The sequence below is a fragment of the Conger conger genome, chromosome 3 (genome assembly GCF_963514075.1).
Source record: "Conger conger chromosome 3, fConCon1.1, whole genome shotgun sequence".
Classification (NCBI taxonomy): Eukaryota; Metazoa; Chordata; class Actinopteri; order Anguilliformes; family Congridae; genus Conger; species Conger conger.
Window position 1 is genome coordinate 52,158,473 of NC_083762.1, and position 17,439 is coordinate 52,175,911.

At 39.9% G+C, this 17,439-nt stretch overlaps 1 protein-coding gene across 1 annotated transcript in view; it reads left to right on the plus strand.

Moving 5' to 3' along the window:
• LOC133123480 (actin remodeling regulator NHS-like) overlaps positions 1-17,439 on the plus strand; it is a 125,721-nt gene that overhangs the window by 98,854 nt on the left and 9,428 nt on the right. Inside the window, exons 2-7 of the mRNA XM_061233948.1 lie at positions 5,803-5,955; positions 9,859-9,995; positions 11,591-11,635; positions 12,830-12,892; positions 15,646-15,841; positions 16,757-16,804. Coding sequence (XP_061089932.1) covers positions 5,803-5,955; positions 9,859-9,995; positions 11,591-11,635; positions 12,830-12,892; positions 15,646-15,841; positions 16,757-16,804 — 642 coding nt within the window. The remainder of the gene's footprint in view (positions 1-5,802; positions 5,956-9,858; positions 9,996-11,590; positions 11,636-12,829; positions 12,893-15,645; positions 15,842-16,756; positions 16,805-17,439) is intronic.

Consider the following 17,439-nt stretch of genomic DNA (forward strand, 5'->3'; position numbering starts at 1 on the left):
CAGGATAAAAAAAAAAAACAACCCTTGAGGATCTTTTGTAATGTGAGCCTCTATCTTATTTGGGTGGAGGGACCAAGCTTGCAGCAATTGCAGAGGCATTGGCCTAACAAACTCAGGTTGGGGGGGGGGGGTGATGGAAGAGGCTGTGTATAGTTGTTTAAGGACGGGGGGTGGCTTTAAAATCCTGTGATATGATCTAAGGTGACATTTTGGTTCTCCTCTTACCTGTGATGTGGAGGTCACTCCTCGCTGTGGTCAAGACCCAGTTGATGAATGGCAGAGGTTTCTGGTGGCACCAAGCCTATTGTTTTGCCGTTGTGTGATGTGATGGCCTCTGCATTGTCTTGCTAATGTGCTGTGTGTGATCATGTGTATTTGGTTTCCACAAGCTAGGCTAAGCAGTATTGTTTTGCTCTCAAATATCATTCAAGGTGAAAGGCAGCAAAACTAGAACTAGCCCCAAAAAGGCCTCAGAAGAGTGGCATATGTGTCGGTAATTATGAGAGACCATGATCAATGGACCGGACACAGGCTTATACACCCAAGACCAACACAATGATGATAATAATAATAATGCTAAGAATAATAATAATAATAATAATAATAATAATAATAATAATAATAATAATACTTGTATGACACAAAATTAAATTTTGTGTGTATTCATACATTTCAGTACAGAGTTTTTGACCCTTTTAAAACTATTCACTACACACGTGTTTGCAGACTTAAATTAAAGAAGAGGCTTGTACCATTCAGAAATTTGAGACACATTTATGATAGAGTATGTACATACAGTGTACACAAAAGTTACACTAAAATACAAAACAAACACCAAACGTCTTATGTTTTCATATTTTAGCACTGAATATAGCAATTTCTCATTTTTCAAGTCATGGCCCAACCCAGAACTACTTTATATTTATGTGCAAACTTCATGTTAACTTCATGTGTACAGAATATGGCAAAGATATCAACAGGCATTCAAATTCCACATGAGTTTTACCAAAACTGCACCCAGATGTCTTCAAGTGTCCCAAAATCTCTCCAAATACAAAACATCTGCATATATTTTTATCCAGACACATGCATGGTCAGAAAAGCTTATTTTTCTTTTAAAACAGATCTTTTTTATATATTAAACTTAAAGAAACCTTCTTGTGTGTTTTATTTACATAACTGAGAGTATGTTTTTATATGCATGTCCAAAGTCTAAAAAGCTCTCCAAAAGGATTACTCAAACTAACGCTTTCCAACAAACACATTTAAAATGTAACTTTATTTAGGTTAACCAGAGCCCTGTTAGCCCCATTAGCCCGTAAAATTACAGGTTTATCTATAGCAAGTCTAAATCCAGTTATAAGGCACGTCTGTGCATTCATTCTGCTATGCGAATGCAGCAATAGGCCTAAACTGTCTCTCGCCTGAATATGATACATTATACCTTGTTGGAAAGGGTATGGAAACCCTGTACACGCGTGTCATGTTTTACAATAATTTGGTGCTGAAATTACCTAGCAGTGCATTTACGCAACAATAACAAGTAGTTCATGACAGCATTTGCTTAAGTATAGTCCTGGCAAAAACATAGTTTTCTTGAAAATGGCTGAAAAGATTACGAAATAAACTTTGTCAGAAAACAGTCGTAGCTTGATAACCCGGTAGGATATTTGGCTCCATAAATATATCTGCATCAAATAATTTGCAAAATAAACTTATATTTCTACCAAACTGGAAATATGTTGGCCGTATGTGGAATAAAAGTGAGCTAAGAAAAAAAAAAAGCAATGTTTTTTTATACAATGCAACTTCTGGATTGTATATATTTGTTCTTATATTGAAACATGATTTTTGGCGTAGAGAAATGATATCAAGGATTGTTAGAATATGTATTTTATTGTCTGAGGCTGTGTAAAGCCAGGGTTGCATGGGGGAGCCAGCTGTTTTATTGCCCTGCATTGCAAATAAGAGGCTGATAAGAATCTAAACTGCTATTCTTGCTAGTGGAGAGTCTTTTTAACCATCTGGTGTCCCGTTTCAATGCATGTACCATCAACATAAAATTGTTGGGACAATTAGAATAACTAGGAAGAAAGGCATGAATAGGCATAAAGCTACATTTTTTAAAATAGTTTATTTTACAGGTGTAGCTGCTCTAATTTCATCCAGGAGATCTTATAGGGGAATGTTATGAGCCTTTAGTCTATGATCTCTTTATTTGGACCTTCAATTTTCATCAGCATTCTGCATACATGAGCATTTTGCAGGCCACTGTAAGGGTACTGTTGTCATCAGTAGGAAAAGGAAGTGCTTGTTCGTAGCATGTACACACTGTACTAATCCAGAGACAAGCCTCACTTCTCAAGTCTATTCTAATTGTCTTAGTCTCTGTCACATGATCCTCATATATTACAAAGATATTTTATAGGCTCCATCCACCTCCTGAGCAGGGACGCAGAACCTGTTAGAAGCTCGCCCAATTAAGCATACTAGATGCAAGTAGTTAAAAAATGTATCCTTCTGACTAGGCTGGTAATTATGGTTTCATAAAGATCTGGAAATTCACTGTAAATTCAATTTGAACGGTAGCCTGGATACAGATTACTTTGGGTTATTGGAGGGAAGGACTGCACATTGAATGCTAATGGGCAGACGCTGGTTTTGCGGAAATAGAAAGGGAGAGAGGAAGGGAGGAGAGAGATGTGTGAGGTTGTGTGTGTGGGTGAAGGAGGGCCCCAAATCTTGGGGCGGGTGGGTGTTGTTTTCTTATGCAAATAAGGCACATTTGAATTTGAATATACATATGAATTTCACCAAAAAAGAGCAAGTGACTTGCTTCCCTATCATCTTCCACTCTCAACAGTCAGGTAATGAAGGCATCTTTACTCTGTCTCTTTTATTTTTGTTACCCCAGAACTGTGATCAATGCCAGGCCCTTCCTTCCACAAACATCTGCATGCAACACACTCAAAACAGTGGGTTGGTGAGGTAGAGATTAGGCATGGATAACGTCTCAACGTTTATGCTGGAATCCCCCTCAGTAAACTCAATACAGTATGCAATGCTTTTTAGTGGCTTCTGTGAATGAAGAACTGAAGATAGGATGCCATATTTTAAGATTCATCGCTGTGGCATTATTGCCAGTTTACCACCTCCCCCTCGTCCCCACCATTTTTCTTCTCCACTATCATTCTGTATTCTGTATTTTACTGTCCTATTTTTGTCCAAAATATATAGCAATGTCATACCTATAACCCCAATTCTACAGTCAACTGTCAAGAGTGGTAATATAAAGGACTGGTTATTACTGCTTGGGGAGGGCCTTTGCAATATTGGCTCTATGATTGTATTTTGTGTTTCCCTGTATCCTCCAAAGCCGTATCAGGGGGATCCTGTGTAGTATTTGCAGGAACAAACAGCCTTCTGTGTATAACTGTGAGCAATAACACAGTAAACAAGCTCTGTCAACCTGAACGAGCCAATGTCTCTCTCTCTCTCACCTTATTTCTTTCTTTCCCTTTCTCTTTCCCTCTCTCCCCCTCTATCTCTCTATTTAGTATATACAGTTTATACTGTAGGCTATACTGTATAATATGAAATTAAATTCTAGCATAAATGACAATCTATGCCATGTATCAAAATATATTTGGATTGTGTCAATACTGTACATTCAAATGTATTATTCAGTATGGATTTCAATGCATGATGTATGACATTATATTCTTGGATATACAATATGTCAATATGGAGAAGGGTGCACTCTTGGCTGTAGTCTTGTTGCCTGTACAGTTCTTCCCTGTCTCAGAGCTGTATGTCTTTGCCTGGGTTAGCGGGCATCCCATTGCAGGGGAAATAGAGCAGAAGCCTGTTTGTTTATCCTGCTCGTCTCGGTCAGAGGGGGCGGGGCACAACTCGCCCCATCAGAGACACAGCTGGAGCTGATGATTCGTTCTACAGCAGAGACACACGGAAAGCCAGGCCCCCACTCTTTCGGTCATTAGACCCTGTAACAGAATACATGTGTTTAAACTGTCTTCACTGTAACCCCCCACCCCCTTTAGGGAGATGCTTGTAATCTAAAGTGAAATGTTCACCAAAAAAAAAAAAAAAAACAGCCCTGATAGAGTACTTCTACCTCAAATAGAGTACATTTGGTTGGACTCATATGGACTAATCTGAAGTGTGCTTTGTTTCTGTTTTGTGGCTGACAAAGCCTTCACTTAATGTAATTAATATCCTATCCATGAGTGGGTCATATAGTGGGTCATTAAGATGAGTTTGTTTCAAGAAATTAGTCAGTAGTCTCACCAACAGCAGCTGCTATGTGATTGGAGCATTGTTTTGTTTTTACACTTATACATAAGTTAAGCTTGTACTTAAGTGTCCCTAACTACAGATTTATCTTTAAGGACACATGCAATCTTTTTCTGACTCACAGTTATCAACATTACCAATTTAAAGATCATGGTGTGCCACCATCTTTAGTCAACATTTGTAAAATTGTAACCGTATGTGTACGTGTTGACAGAAGTCCCAGCACAATGCTAATGTGCAGTGTGAATTTATTGTTCCTTGTTGCATAGCTTTGCAAGAGTTTCTATTTTGTGATGTGAGGCCACACATAACACAAACCATGTTGGTTCCTTTGTAATTTTCATGACTATGTTTATTGACGACCAGGGCATGATCTACTGTAGGCTTGAACATGAAATACAGTGGATCAAAAAAGGAAATGGTTTAAAACAAAACACATGGGTTATAACGAGTAAGTTAAACACACAAGGGGGCGACATGGCTCAGGCAGTAAGAGCAGTCGTCTGGCAATCGGAGGGTTGCCGGTTCGATCCCCTGCCCGGGTTGTGTTTAAGTGTCCCTGAGCAAGACACCTAACCCCAAAAAAAATAAAATAAAAATGCTCCTGACGAGTGGGTTGGCATTGCATGGCAGCCAATTGCTGTTGGTGTGTGAGTGTGTGTATTAATGGGTGAATGAGAAGCATCAATTGTACAGTGCTTTGGATAAAGGTGCTATATAAATGCAAGCCAGTGCGTTATTTTGTAATTTGCTTAGCATACAGTTTGCGCACATGCATTATTTCCTTCAATCCGAAACTAGCAAACATACAGTGCCCCATTGTCAGCAGACCTGTTGGTCCACCACAAATCCATCAGTCAGCACTACTGATCAGCTATTAAGCAATGGCAAAATAGCTGGTAAATGGTGCTCCTACTAGTGGACTGCTATAAAATATTGTCTTACCTCAGTGAGCTTTATTCCTGATCCTGGAGAGCCGCAGAGTGGGCTGGCTTTTATTGTTACTCAGCACTTCATTGATCATTAACTAAAGCAGTTAATTACACAGTTACCTCACCTCACATTTCTTGGTTCTTAATTGGTTGCTGTTATTATGGCGATAATAAATATCAATTCAATTCAAATTTATTTTTGTATAGAGCTTTTCACAGAAGACTATCACAAAGACGCTTTACAGAATAACTCAGAAGAGAATTAAACATATCAGCCCTTAGCCCCCAGTAGCATATGAGGTAAACAACTCCCTTGGGGGGGAAAACCCTCAAACAGTGACAAGAAAAACTCTCCAATTGGAAGTAATCTTGGGAGGAACCTGGCTATAGGGGCTTGCCCATCCTCAGCACACCCTGCAGCTCTCCAGGACCAGGAATGAGGACCACTTCAGGTCTGCTGATGGTGGCCCGATAGGTGCTTGCTTGCTGGGAGCTGTAGTTCTCCTGTAGCTGCTGGATTTGTGATAACATGGTCCTCCTTGCCTTTATTCTGCAGCTGTGTCTAACCTGGATGTGGAGAGCAAGCTGGCAGGGCACTACCAGTCGCCATGGCACCTACAACGCAACGTGTTCCACCCCTCCACCCGGCCACCGTGTGTGGAGGAGCTACACCAGCACGCCAAGCAGAACCTGAGGGCACTGCACAGAGGTGAGGACTAGCACCACTGATAATCAGTCAGTAAAAGGTCCCATGTCGTATATCGTTCCAGTGCTTTATTTTGGGTCCTGGTATCCATAAGAAGTCGTATGTGTGGTTTTAAGTACCAAAAACAATCTCTATCCAGCTTTACATGTCCATTTTCCAGCGCCTCTCATGAGCTTTACCAAGAAAAGTATGTTTAATGACTTTAAGGCTTTAAGGCTCATTGAACTTCTGATTCAGATTGGCTGGCCAGCTCCAATGAGTTGAATGTCATCTGTGCCTAGCACTTGGATTTGTTTTGAGCGTAGCGATGTAATGACACAACTTCACGACACAAGTCAAAATGGCTTGTTTAAATGAAAATTTTCTTCATACGGATAGTGTGGATTTATTTGGGAACTGTGCATTTCGATGCTTTAACAGTGTTTTTATAGCACGTTCAACTGACAATATGGGACCTTTAAGTAATCAAGCAATCAACCAATTCATCCAAATCCAAATCAATATTTGGTCACTTAAGCACCGGGACAGCTTTCAACACCCTTCAATTCACACCACTATCACACTCGTAGCATGGCAACACCACAAACTGCACTGTAACCACAGAACATCACCCAGTATGAACAACCACTAACCTGAAAGCACAGCAACCCTTCCCCACTATAAAGCCGCACTGCTCACGTACTATCAGGTCTTTCTCAATGCAACCTTTGACTCACCAACTCAAATGCTGCAGCATCTACAGCCTGTAGAAACGGCAAAAATGAATACATTACGAAAAATCTACCTCTGATTGTACAACTATGGCTGTTTTTTCACCTATAATTTTTCTAACTTGTCTGCATGCAGCAGGACTGTTAAACGTCAGATATAAGTTTAATTGCGTCCCACCGTTTTTCTGTTTAAAACATTGACCTTCAGAATTTTTGATATCATATCTGAACCAAATAAATGCTTCATCTAATCTTGATATTCATTTATGCATTCATTTAATGAATCAGAAATGTTATCCACAAACTCTGTACAATATTATGGTACAGTATGTTTCTTGATATCAACACACAAGGGAAATTACACCTCCTCTTTCAAGTATTTCATTGTATAATGAGCGTTTTCTGTTGATATTCAATACTTACCCCTAGTGTATATATGGTATATCTGGATATATTACTAAAGCCAATGGCTGTAAGTAATTGTTGAAAGTGTGCCTTCTTTTTCAATGGTTCTCAAAATGCTATGTAAAGTTTTTAATGAATTTAAAGCAAACACTGACCTCTAGTGTACAAATAGTCAAATTGCTTCAGCATGGATTGCTTCAACTGAAATTGAGGCATTTGACAAGGGCACCTAAAATCTTTCACCTGGGGCTTTTTCCAATCGCTTATTTTTACCTCTGTGCTCCTTTTCCTTGCATCTTTCCTAGCTCCTAAATCAAGGAAAGCCCCTGAGGACCCAGGAATTGTTCTTTTAAAAGTCAATTTGAAGCCACATCAATTACCAGACTAGCTCCTGCCTCCTAGCTAGGAAAAACTTTTTATATACACCTTAAAAACAATAACTGTATTTTTGTACTGTAAGTGTGTGTGTGTACTTCATTTTCTGGTGACCTTATATTGGCATGAGGGCGGTTAAAGCAAGAAAATACACTTCAAGTAACACTCCAAAGCTGCTTGTATAATAATACAAGCATAATTCTATTAGAATTGTATGAAGCATAATGCTTCCAGAAGGTATGTATAATACAGGTATTGACATAAGTTTTATTTTAAAACATGTGTAAAGCAGTGTGCTGCAATGATTCAATGGAATCAAACAAATTATTTCTCCCAAAAATAATGACAGCCACAAGTCTTTTCCTATAATTTGTAATAAGGTTTGAGAACACTTTTCAGAATCGTGGATATCTTTGGGATACCCCCCTCTTCAGTTCAGACCACAGGTTTTTCATGGGATTTAAGTCTGGAGACTGAGATGGCCATTGCAAAACATGGCAGTTGCTTTTACTTGACCATTCCTGTGTGGATCTTTGGAGTCATTATCCTGCTGGACAATCTACCTATGACCAAGTCTCAGCTTCCTGGGAAAAGGCAACCAGATTTTCTGCCAAGATTTCCTTTGTGGAATTAATTGTGCCATTGATCTTAAATAGTGCCCCTGGACCACTGGCAACAAAACATTGCTTGGTTTTGTTTATTGTGCTCAGTAAGGGCTGTCTTTGTGCCACCCTTCCAAAGAGTTTGTTGGTATGGAGGTGACCCAAAGATACAGCCAATCTCTGAATTCTTAAACTGCGATCCTTGGGTTACTTATGCCCTCCCTCACCATCTTCCTTACTGTCCGTATAATATGCACTTCCTGGCAAGTTTGCAACCATTCCATATGTTTTTTTTCATTCCCACCACCAACCCCCCTCTTCAGAGGTCAAATATATTTTTATTTACAATTATGATTTACAAAAAGATGTGTCAAAGCCTCTCTGAGAGGGAATGGTATACGGAAAACACCTAACAATATACAAAATAAAAAGTAGAACAAAACAGGCAAAAATGGTGGAAACGACAAAACGATACAAGACAGTACACATTGTAATGTAATGTAATTCGGTAAGGTGCATGAGGTATTGAAAAGGCTGAATGGGAAGTGTCTGTGAACTTCAATCTTCAGGTCTCCCCACATATATTCTATGGGGTTTCAATCAGGGCTTTGGCTGGGCCGCTTAAGGACAATCAGAGACTTGTCCTGAAGTCACTCCTGCATTGTCATAGCTGTATGCTTCAGGTCATTGTTATGCTGAAACCTGCTATGCTATCACCCCAGTCTGAGGTTGTGCACTCTTGACCAGGTTTTCTTCAAGGACCTCTGTGTTTGGTTGCATTCATCCATCCCTCAATTCTGAGAAACACCCCCATAGCATGATGCTGCCACCACCATGCTTCACCATAGGAATGGTATTAGCCCAGTGATGAGCAGTGCCTGGTATTCGCCAGACATAGTGTTTAGAGTCCTGCCCAAAGAGTTACATTTTTGTCTCATTAGACCAGAGAATCTTTTTCCTCATGCTCTCAGAGTCCTTTAAATGCCGTTTGGCAAACTCCAAGCGGGCTGTCTTATGCCTTTTACTCAAGTCTAGCCACTCTACCATAAAGGCCTGATTGACAGAGTGCTGCTGAGATGGTAGTTCTTCCAGAAGGTTCTCCCCTCTCTGCAGAGGACTTTCAAAGCTCTGTTAGAGTGACTGTTGGGTTCTTGGTCACTTCCGTAACCAAGGTCCTTCTTGCCTGGTTATTCAGTTTGGCCAGACGGCCAACTCTAGGAAGGTTCTTGGTGGTTCCACCCTTCTTCTTCTTCTTCTTCTTCTTCTTCTTCTTCTTCTTCCATTTAACAATTATTGAGGCTACTGTGCTCCAAGGAGCACTCAAAGCATTTCCTTGCCCTGATCTGTGCCTCACCGCAATTTTATCACAGAGGTCTACAGAGGGTTGCTTGGACTTCTTGGCCTGGTCTTTGTCCTGACATGTAGTGTGAATTGTGAATTGTGTACACAGATGTGTGCATTTCAAAACTATGTCCAATCAATTCAATTTGCCATAGGTGGACTCCAATGAAATTCTCGCAAACAGAATGCACCTGACCACAATTTGGAGTGTCACAGCAAAGGGTCTGAAGACTTATGTCAACATGAGATTTCAGTTTTTGATTTTTAATAAATGTGCACAAATTTCGAATAACATGTTTTCACTTTGTCATTATGGGTTATTGAGTGTAGATTGATGGGCAAAAATGACAATTTTATCCATTTAAAATAATTTCAATATATTTTCCAAAAAGTCCACATTGCACAAAACACATTCCAGTATATTTCCATAAGGGCTGACCCTGGGATATCTCCTCTGTGCTACTTCTTGACAGATCAACAGCAGCGTCAGAGGACAAGCAGTCGAGAGCGCAGGGTGACCATCTCCATTTCAGTGGCACCCCCGATGCCCACATACCCATCGCCCCGCACCCTGAGGCGACGTGAGCAGAGGGGCAGACATCCCCGAACGGTAAGCACACAGACAACATCCCACCCCTTTCCAATACACAATCTGAGATCAGCTCATACTCCTGATTCATACCACTGCCAAGGCCACGACTGCAATCAATCCCACTGTGCTACCACAACAGGCATTTCACAAATATTTCCACAATAGTCAATGGTCATTCTCACATTGATAAGTGGAATAAAGTAATATATGAACACATGGCTACGTCCTTTGCTATTGTGGGAACAAGAACCAGATGGAATTCCACAATTGGAATTAGAACAACCCCCCAAGGTTAATTTTCTTTGTACTTGTGCACTCCTTTTTCCTGTTGGGTTGTGCTACAACTAAGCAAATATAATCTCAAGCCCATAACAAAGGTAGCCAATCAAGACTTCAGCCAGCCCAATAATGAAGATCAGTAAAACAGGAACAATATTGTATCCACATCCAAAGAACTGTAACATCTTCAGTTCTGTCAATGTTACACTCCCTTTTACAGAAGTCCAGTTCCGTCTGGTTCTGATTCCATGAGCAGAAAAGGGGTTTGTGTTTTTAGCTGTTGCATTCCTACATTTATTGTATGCTTATTGGATGGTTTACTTGTTTGTTAACATACAGCAGGAGAGACAGCCAGGGCAAGATATAGACTATCAGCAAATGCAAAGAAAGGTAATTTATTTGAATACAGTACATGTGTTCCGTTTTGTCTTTTTCAGCTGTTATTGTCTCGCTTATCCATTCTAGAGATAGTTCATTAATTCTGAGGAATGTTCTTCTCTGTGGAGAAAGAGGAGCTCCACCTATTATGACATGGATAACAACCAATAAAACAACAGTAACGGTGATTGGTGGATTATTTCCCATCCCTGCATGTATAGGATCAGTTTCTTAACATACAACAAAATGTATATAGCTTTGGGGCAAATAAGGTTTTTCTAATTGTTTATCTTGTTTTATTTTTATTTTATTTTATTTTATTTTCATTGTTTTTTACTAAATTGCCTCCACAAGGAGAGGCCAGTGAGAGAGTCAGACATCCAACAAACACAGAGAAAGGTAACTGTTGGAATAATTAAAATCACCCCATGCAATATTTTGATCCTTGTATGACCATCATTTCATTTAAAACATTATTTGCATGATTAAGAGGAAATTATGCATGTTGACAAGTGAAGCAATGCTTGTATATTATTCCACTGGTGCATGATAACTATATCTTTATCTTTTCATATCATTTTTTACCTGCATTATTCCCCACTGCCTGCAGAAACATATTTATGTTTGCCGTTGGTTTCTGTTGACTTTTTATATTTGGATAGCGATCTGTTTTTCACTGCTACTTTATTTTACAGTTTATAACAAATTCTGTCATACTACATAGATGTCATTTACAATTGTAATTGTCCAAGTTGTAGTGTCTCCAATCATGGAATGTGCCCACCTGTTTGACTGTTTGCATGCAGAGGACATAGAGGATGAGAGTGGCTCATCTCTGGCCTCATGCAGTGTAGCGGCTTCACTTCCCATTGTTACTGTAGCACTTCACTGTGGACAGGATTCAGTCCTTTCTCTTTTTTCCTTCTGATGGTGTACTCCTCCTCTCTGTGCTACAGGAGAGATCTGTAAGGGACACTGAGTTTCAGCCAATACAGAGAAAGGTAACTGGAGTTGACCAGTATCTCATACAGCGTGTGGCTCAACACAGCACTGCTTTTTAAAGCCATCGCCTCTGCATTTCTTGCGTGATCTGTTTTTAATTTTTGCAAAAACTTTTTGTTGATTTTGCTAAAAATCTGCTGCTGCTGTTACTCAGCATTACAATGAAATGGCTTCTTTGCTGCAGCTGAGAGGTAAATTATCTGCTGTGTCGCTATCTGCTGCTTGAGCATAGCTGCATGGGACATGCTTAGATTTGAGCAGGAGTGAAAGCAATGCTCCTCGTGGCAAGCTCCACGGGGTTTAGAACAGGGTCTGAGAAAAGTGTCCAGGTGAAAGTGCTTTAGTGTTTTCCTTTATTTCCTTCACCAACTCTGGGTTGTACCTGAAACAACCTATAGTACACGTGTTTATGTGTATGTGTTTTTGAGTGTGTTTGTCAACCTTGCTGTGATTTGGTTGTCTTTTGTTTGTTTGTTTGTCTCTAAAGCATTAAGGTATGTGCAAAGTAAGCATAAAAACGTCTCAGTTTAAGAAATACAGGAGGTGAAACGGGCCAAACCACTTGGAACCGAAGACAGGGGGTCAACCAGTTCAGTCTCTTCTATCCTTCTAACTCCATGATTACCCTTCCAGCTCTGCCTTCTGGAGCCGCCAGCATTTTCATCTGTACATCACCGATGACTCACTCACTGCATTCAAAGGGAGATTAATCGCAGTGTGTAATTTAAGGGCTATTTCTGGATAAGGGCTACTTCACAAGCACTGGTCAAAAGACCTGTTTTGTCTGCATTGGTTCCATTCTACTCTTTCTCTCAAACCTCATAATAATAATATTTTGTTATTTAGCTGACACTTTTATGCAAAGTGACTGCCTGTTGAGGAGAGTACGCAGAGGACAATCCCCCTTGGAGCAATTTGGGGTTAAGGCTCTTTCTCAATGGCCCAAGAGCTGTGCGGATCTTATCGTGGCTACACCGGGGGTTGAACCACCAACCTTTCCGGGTCCCAACATGTACCTTAGCCACTAGGCTACAAGCTGCTGCCCTCTTGTCTTTTTACCCAAGATACAGGTGTTTAGCTGGAAACATTTGTCTGTGTGGAGGTGTTTTAATTTGAGCCATGATTCATGATTTTATTTTCACAATTTAATTCATCTTTTGTTTATTTGTTTACTTTGCCTTTTGTGTTTATAGTTTGAGAGAAAGCGCTCCTCTTCCCCCACTGAATGTTGCTACTATACCCCCTGGAGCAGAAAGGTATTTGCCCCCATCCCCTGAGTTGGTTGGTTCTGCATGTCAACCTCTTCCTTCTCCTGGCTGACTTTCACTTCTAAGTCCTCCTTTTTCCTCTCTGCTGTCTTCAGACTTTTTCTCTGTCTCAGTCGCTTTGATAGGCAGATACAGCTTTGTTATTGTAGCTACACTGGGGCTTGAACCACCAACCTTCCAGGTCCCAGTCTTAGCCACAGCACCTATAGGCTGACCCTCAAACTATGTGGCCCATAGATGCACTAGAACAGTGCCTTAGAGAGGCTCTGCAGCCCCCTATGTTGCATCATTGTAATCAGTGTATGCTTTCGGAAAGTTTGTAGGTAGCAATGGTGAGTAAAGGGTACTCTCGGTTGCCTGTCAAATTAGCTTTCACACCGTAATCCCATCTGCCAGTCCTCTTCTGTTCTTCATCACAAGTTGTTTCTTTTGTTTCTGTTCAATTTTCTGAAATTGTTCTCTCACAAATACTGAGTAATTTTAAACAGATGGAAGATCACGATTCTCCTGCAAGGAAATGTTTTCTCCCTCCTTATTGCCAGAGACATGCTCCTTCACGGAGCAAAGAAAAATTATAATACCGTAGCTCAGGATTATCAGGAAGACTCCTGTTAGCTGTACATAAAGTGTTTGAAGTGTGCGATAAAATGTGGATATGTTTGTATATTTGCTGTATACTGTATATGTATGTATTCTGAATGGCATATTTATGGAGGCGAGTGCTGTCATACTAATTGGCTCTGTGAGTTAGTGCAGAGTATTGTGGTTGACCATGAACTCTCATGTCTCTTACACCAAGCAGCCAAATTCTGCCATTTTTCTAATCAAGGCTCGTTCACGCTCCCTAGGCTACTCTGCGGCCATGCAGGCTTTATGAATGGCATTCTTTTACACCCTGCCCTGAGATGCCTCTCGTTTTTCTCATGAAAGCGGCTCCTGGCAGTACGCCAGTGCCAAAAACCAAAATGCCAGCTTTGGCTTTCTCACCACCTCCCACCAACCCCACCTCGCCCCTCCTTCCTTCCCTCCCTCTGTTTCTGCCTCTCGTTCTTTTTCTCCTCATCTCTGTCGCACCGCTCTCTCTTCTTGCGCTGTCTTCCCTTTGACATCTGCTTAAGCCAATGTGCCATTATTTTGTTTGTTTTTTCTTTTCTTTTCTTTTTTGTCTTTATTTTTTACATTAGTTTAAGTTTTTGGCCATCTGTAAAGTTCCCTAGGAAACGGGATTCCTGCGTGGCCAGTGATTCGTCAGTGTTTCATTTGTTTCTACTGGGAAACCGAGCACAAAAGCTTTAGGGGCATCTGTAAATCAGAGCCCAGTTCAAGCTAGGAGGCTACTTGCACTGGTCCATGCTCATGCATTTCTTTATTGATAGAAAAAGGTAGGTGCATATTTTTATTAAATTAACTTATAGTTGGATTGGAAGTTTGACTTTCCTGTGTGTGGACAGAGAGAGGCATTTCAGATGGCTATATTTTTGGATTTAAGCTTTAACAAACTTAGGATGTAAGTGAGTTTGAAACACAAAGAAGGAAGGGTTTATTGCATAAGATTATCATAAAAAGAAGTGCTGTGTAGCTGAGCGGGTTTGAACTCAATTTGATGGCTAAAACACAACTTTGTTTCCGATGTACTAATGCTAAAACTGCAGAGCCCTTTTGCACTAAATGCATCTGATATTTGTAATCATGTTTACTTGTTAAAGTTCTGCTATTTGTCATATGATAACTTATTGACATTTTCCAAAGAAGTATTTTAATGAATTTGTTTCTGGCTAATGCATATGATGCATGATGCTGTAGTACAAATGATACAGTGTATATTCTCAGCAAAGACATCAGTAATGTCAGTTGAACAGCTCTCTGCAGCTCTCTGTGTGTATATGTATGTGTATGTGTGTCCTTATGAGGGTTCTCATTTGTTTAAGTAGACTTTCATATAATGAATAATAAGTCACAACTGTTTGTTGTCTAAAATCTGTGTATGAAATCCTGTTCCTGCTGTTGCAGAAGTAAATGTAAAGTTCAGTTGAATAATGGGTCAGTAACACACTCCATTGTATCTATAATTGCTCTCAATTGTAACCTGAGAATTTTGCAATTCCTCACAATTATCACATTTCTCAGCACCAGTACAGGATTCCACATTGAAAATATGCTTGATCTCGTACCTTCATGTTGAATTATATTTACCTTCAATTCTCTCATTTAAAAAAGTTAAGTGTGAGAATTTAGGTTGTGAGCTCAGGGAACATGATGTGATTAAATTCTGCATAATAATTCTGACTTTCTAAAAAAAATGCCACTCTCTGTGTTTCTCTCTTGTCAATGGTTGGCTTTTCTAAACTGACTTTTTGACTCTCAAAGCCTTTTTTCAGTTTCTCTGGAATTACTGTATGATACTGTATGTTACATGTTAATGTTTTGTGAATGTGCTCAAAAGCCAGTTTCAGGGTAATGAAACTCCTAATGTCAATTTACTTTTGGTACTTTAAGGCTACACAAAGCAGAACAATAAATGTCTAATATGCTTTACTAACCACTTAATTGACCTAATAATATAGATATAGAAGTGGATTACAATTTTAATATAATACAGGTGTGTGGAATCTTAACAGTGCAACATTCTGTAGTTATTTTGTGCTATTTGTTTCCATCGCTGCTTAGTTATTAATGCACATCTGCACTATTAACACCGTTAACCACATTAATTTAACAGCGCTAATGTCCATCTGTTCCAGGACGCCCATCCCACAGACCCTGAAATGGATGTGTTGGTACTCGGTCACAGGCCTAAGTGCCCTGTTCCCAATATCCCCTCCACTCTGGACAAGCAGACTAACTGGTCAAAAGCACTGCCTCTCCCCACCCCAGAGGAGAGACTGAAAACCCAGTCCCAAGTGATCTCCTCGTGCGTTATTCCCATTAACGTCACCGGTAAATCGCCCACTTTCCGATTTCTACTCGTCTCTGCATTTGTTTGTCTTGCTATTATTAATATTAAAGAAAAACTCCCGTCTTCAAATGTAAACGTAAATGAAACAACTCATTTTGACATGTTTGGAAGGTCTTTCTCATGCACTGTGAGTTTCAAATTGTATACCTGCTCACGGGCGAGGAGGACCGCTGGCACACTGTTCAGAAATGTGGGTAAACAGGAAGTCATGGCCCCTGGGATGAAAGGGATTTTCATGAGAAAAAGCATACCTCATATCACAATAATAATACTACTGTTACTACTAGCGTATCTCTACTACTACTAATAATAATAATAATAATATTAATTATTTCAATGTTTTTTGAATATAATTTATTTTTATATTGTGAAGATCAGTGGTTTGAGTGAGTCGACTGACCCAATGGCCTGGTATTGAATACATTATTATTTCATATTGATTCATAATTTATTTGCCCAAGATTAGGCTGTGTCTTCTGTACTGTGCATATATATCGGTCCTTCCCTTATGGAAGTGGGGTATATTGCAGTATGTTGTACGTATGTGAACTTATACGTATGTGGACAATATGATTAAATACATTTTTCTGCAATATCTCAAAGCTGAAATGAAGTGTGGCTGATCTTGATACTTACACACACATATAGTGTATATATAAATAATGATATGTATATCATTTTCACTAGCTATATATTACTGTACATTTCCATAGGGTTTAACTTTCAGGTGTGATGCAGTTTAGCTGACAGTGCAGGGCAAAGGCCTTTCACTTGTTCATCATGAGTGTCTTATGCCACAGGAACTGACTGGAGTTCTCCTTTAAACAAAAAAAAAAACACAAGCAAAACAAAGCTTTCTCTGTAAGTGTGTTGAACTTGCTATGTGTTGTTTTCAGAGGAGGTCTCCGTCGTTGCCTCTCCTCCTGCGATTTCAGCATTCCTCAGTGAGCCATCTTTTACATGTCCATTTGCTGTGCCCACGTCCCTCGTGTCGCCACGTTTCACGTTTTTATTTTCACACAATTGTGTCCGTGAGGGAGGAATGGAGAGAGACTAAACCCCTCCTCTCCCTGCCCCCACCTCTATCATACAATGTCAGTCCATTTAAGCATGACATTTCTCTGGCAGAGAACAGTGAATAGCAATGCTAATCTCAAACAGTAGTAGGCGTGGTGCTCACGTAAACTTAATTAATTTCAAATTATGATAGCACACACAGGGACTGGTCAGTAAATGAGAATGCTTTCTGTGCTTATCGCCAAACCAGCTTTAAAGCGTATTTAATACAATGCTCATGCCCATAATAAATTCTGGGGGCTAATACATTGGTGCTTTACTGTATGCAAGTGTGACATGTTGCTGTCTAGCCTAGCTGTCACATTCAGGTCAAATTGTACGAAAATGCACAAGTCATGGCTTGTGAATCAATGACATCCCCCCATTGTCCAAATTGATTTATCCATGCTTGGGATCACAGAGCAGAACGAAAATGCTTCACAAATATCAATGAGTCGTGTTATCTTTAATTATTTGTTTTCGTAAAAATATTTAGGGATTTTATTTACCTTCGGCTGCCTTG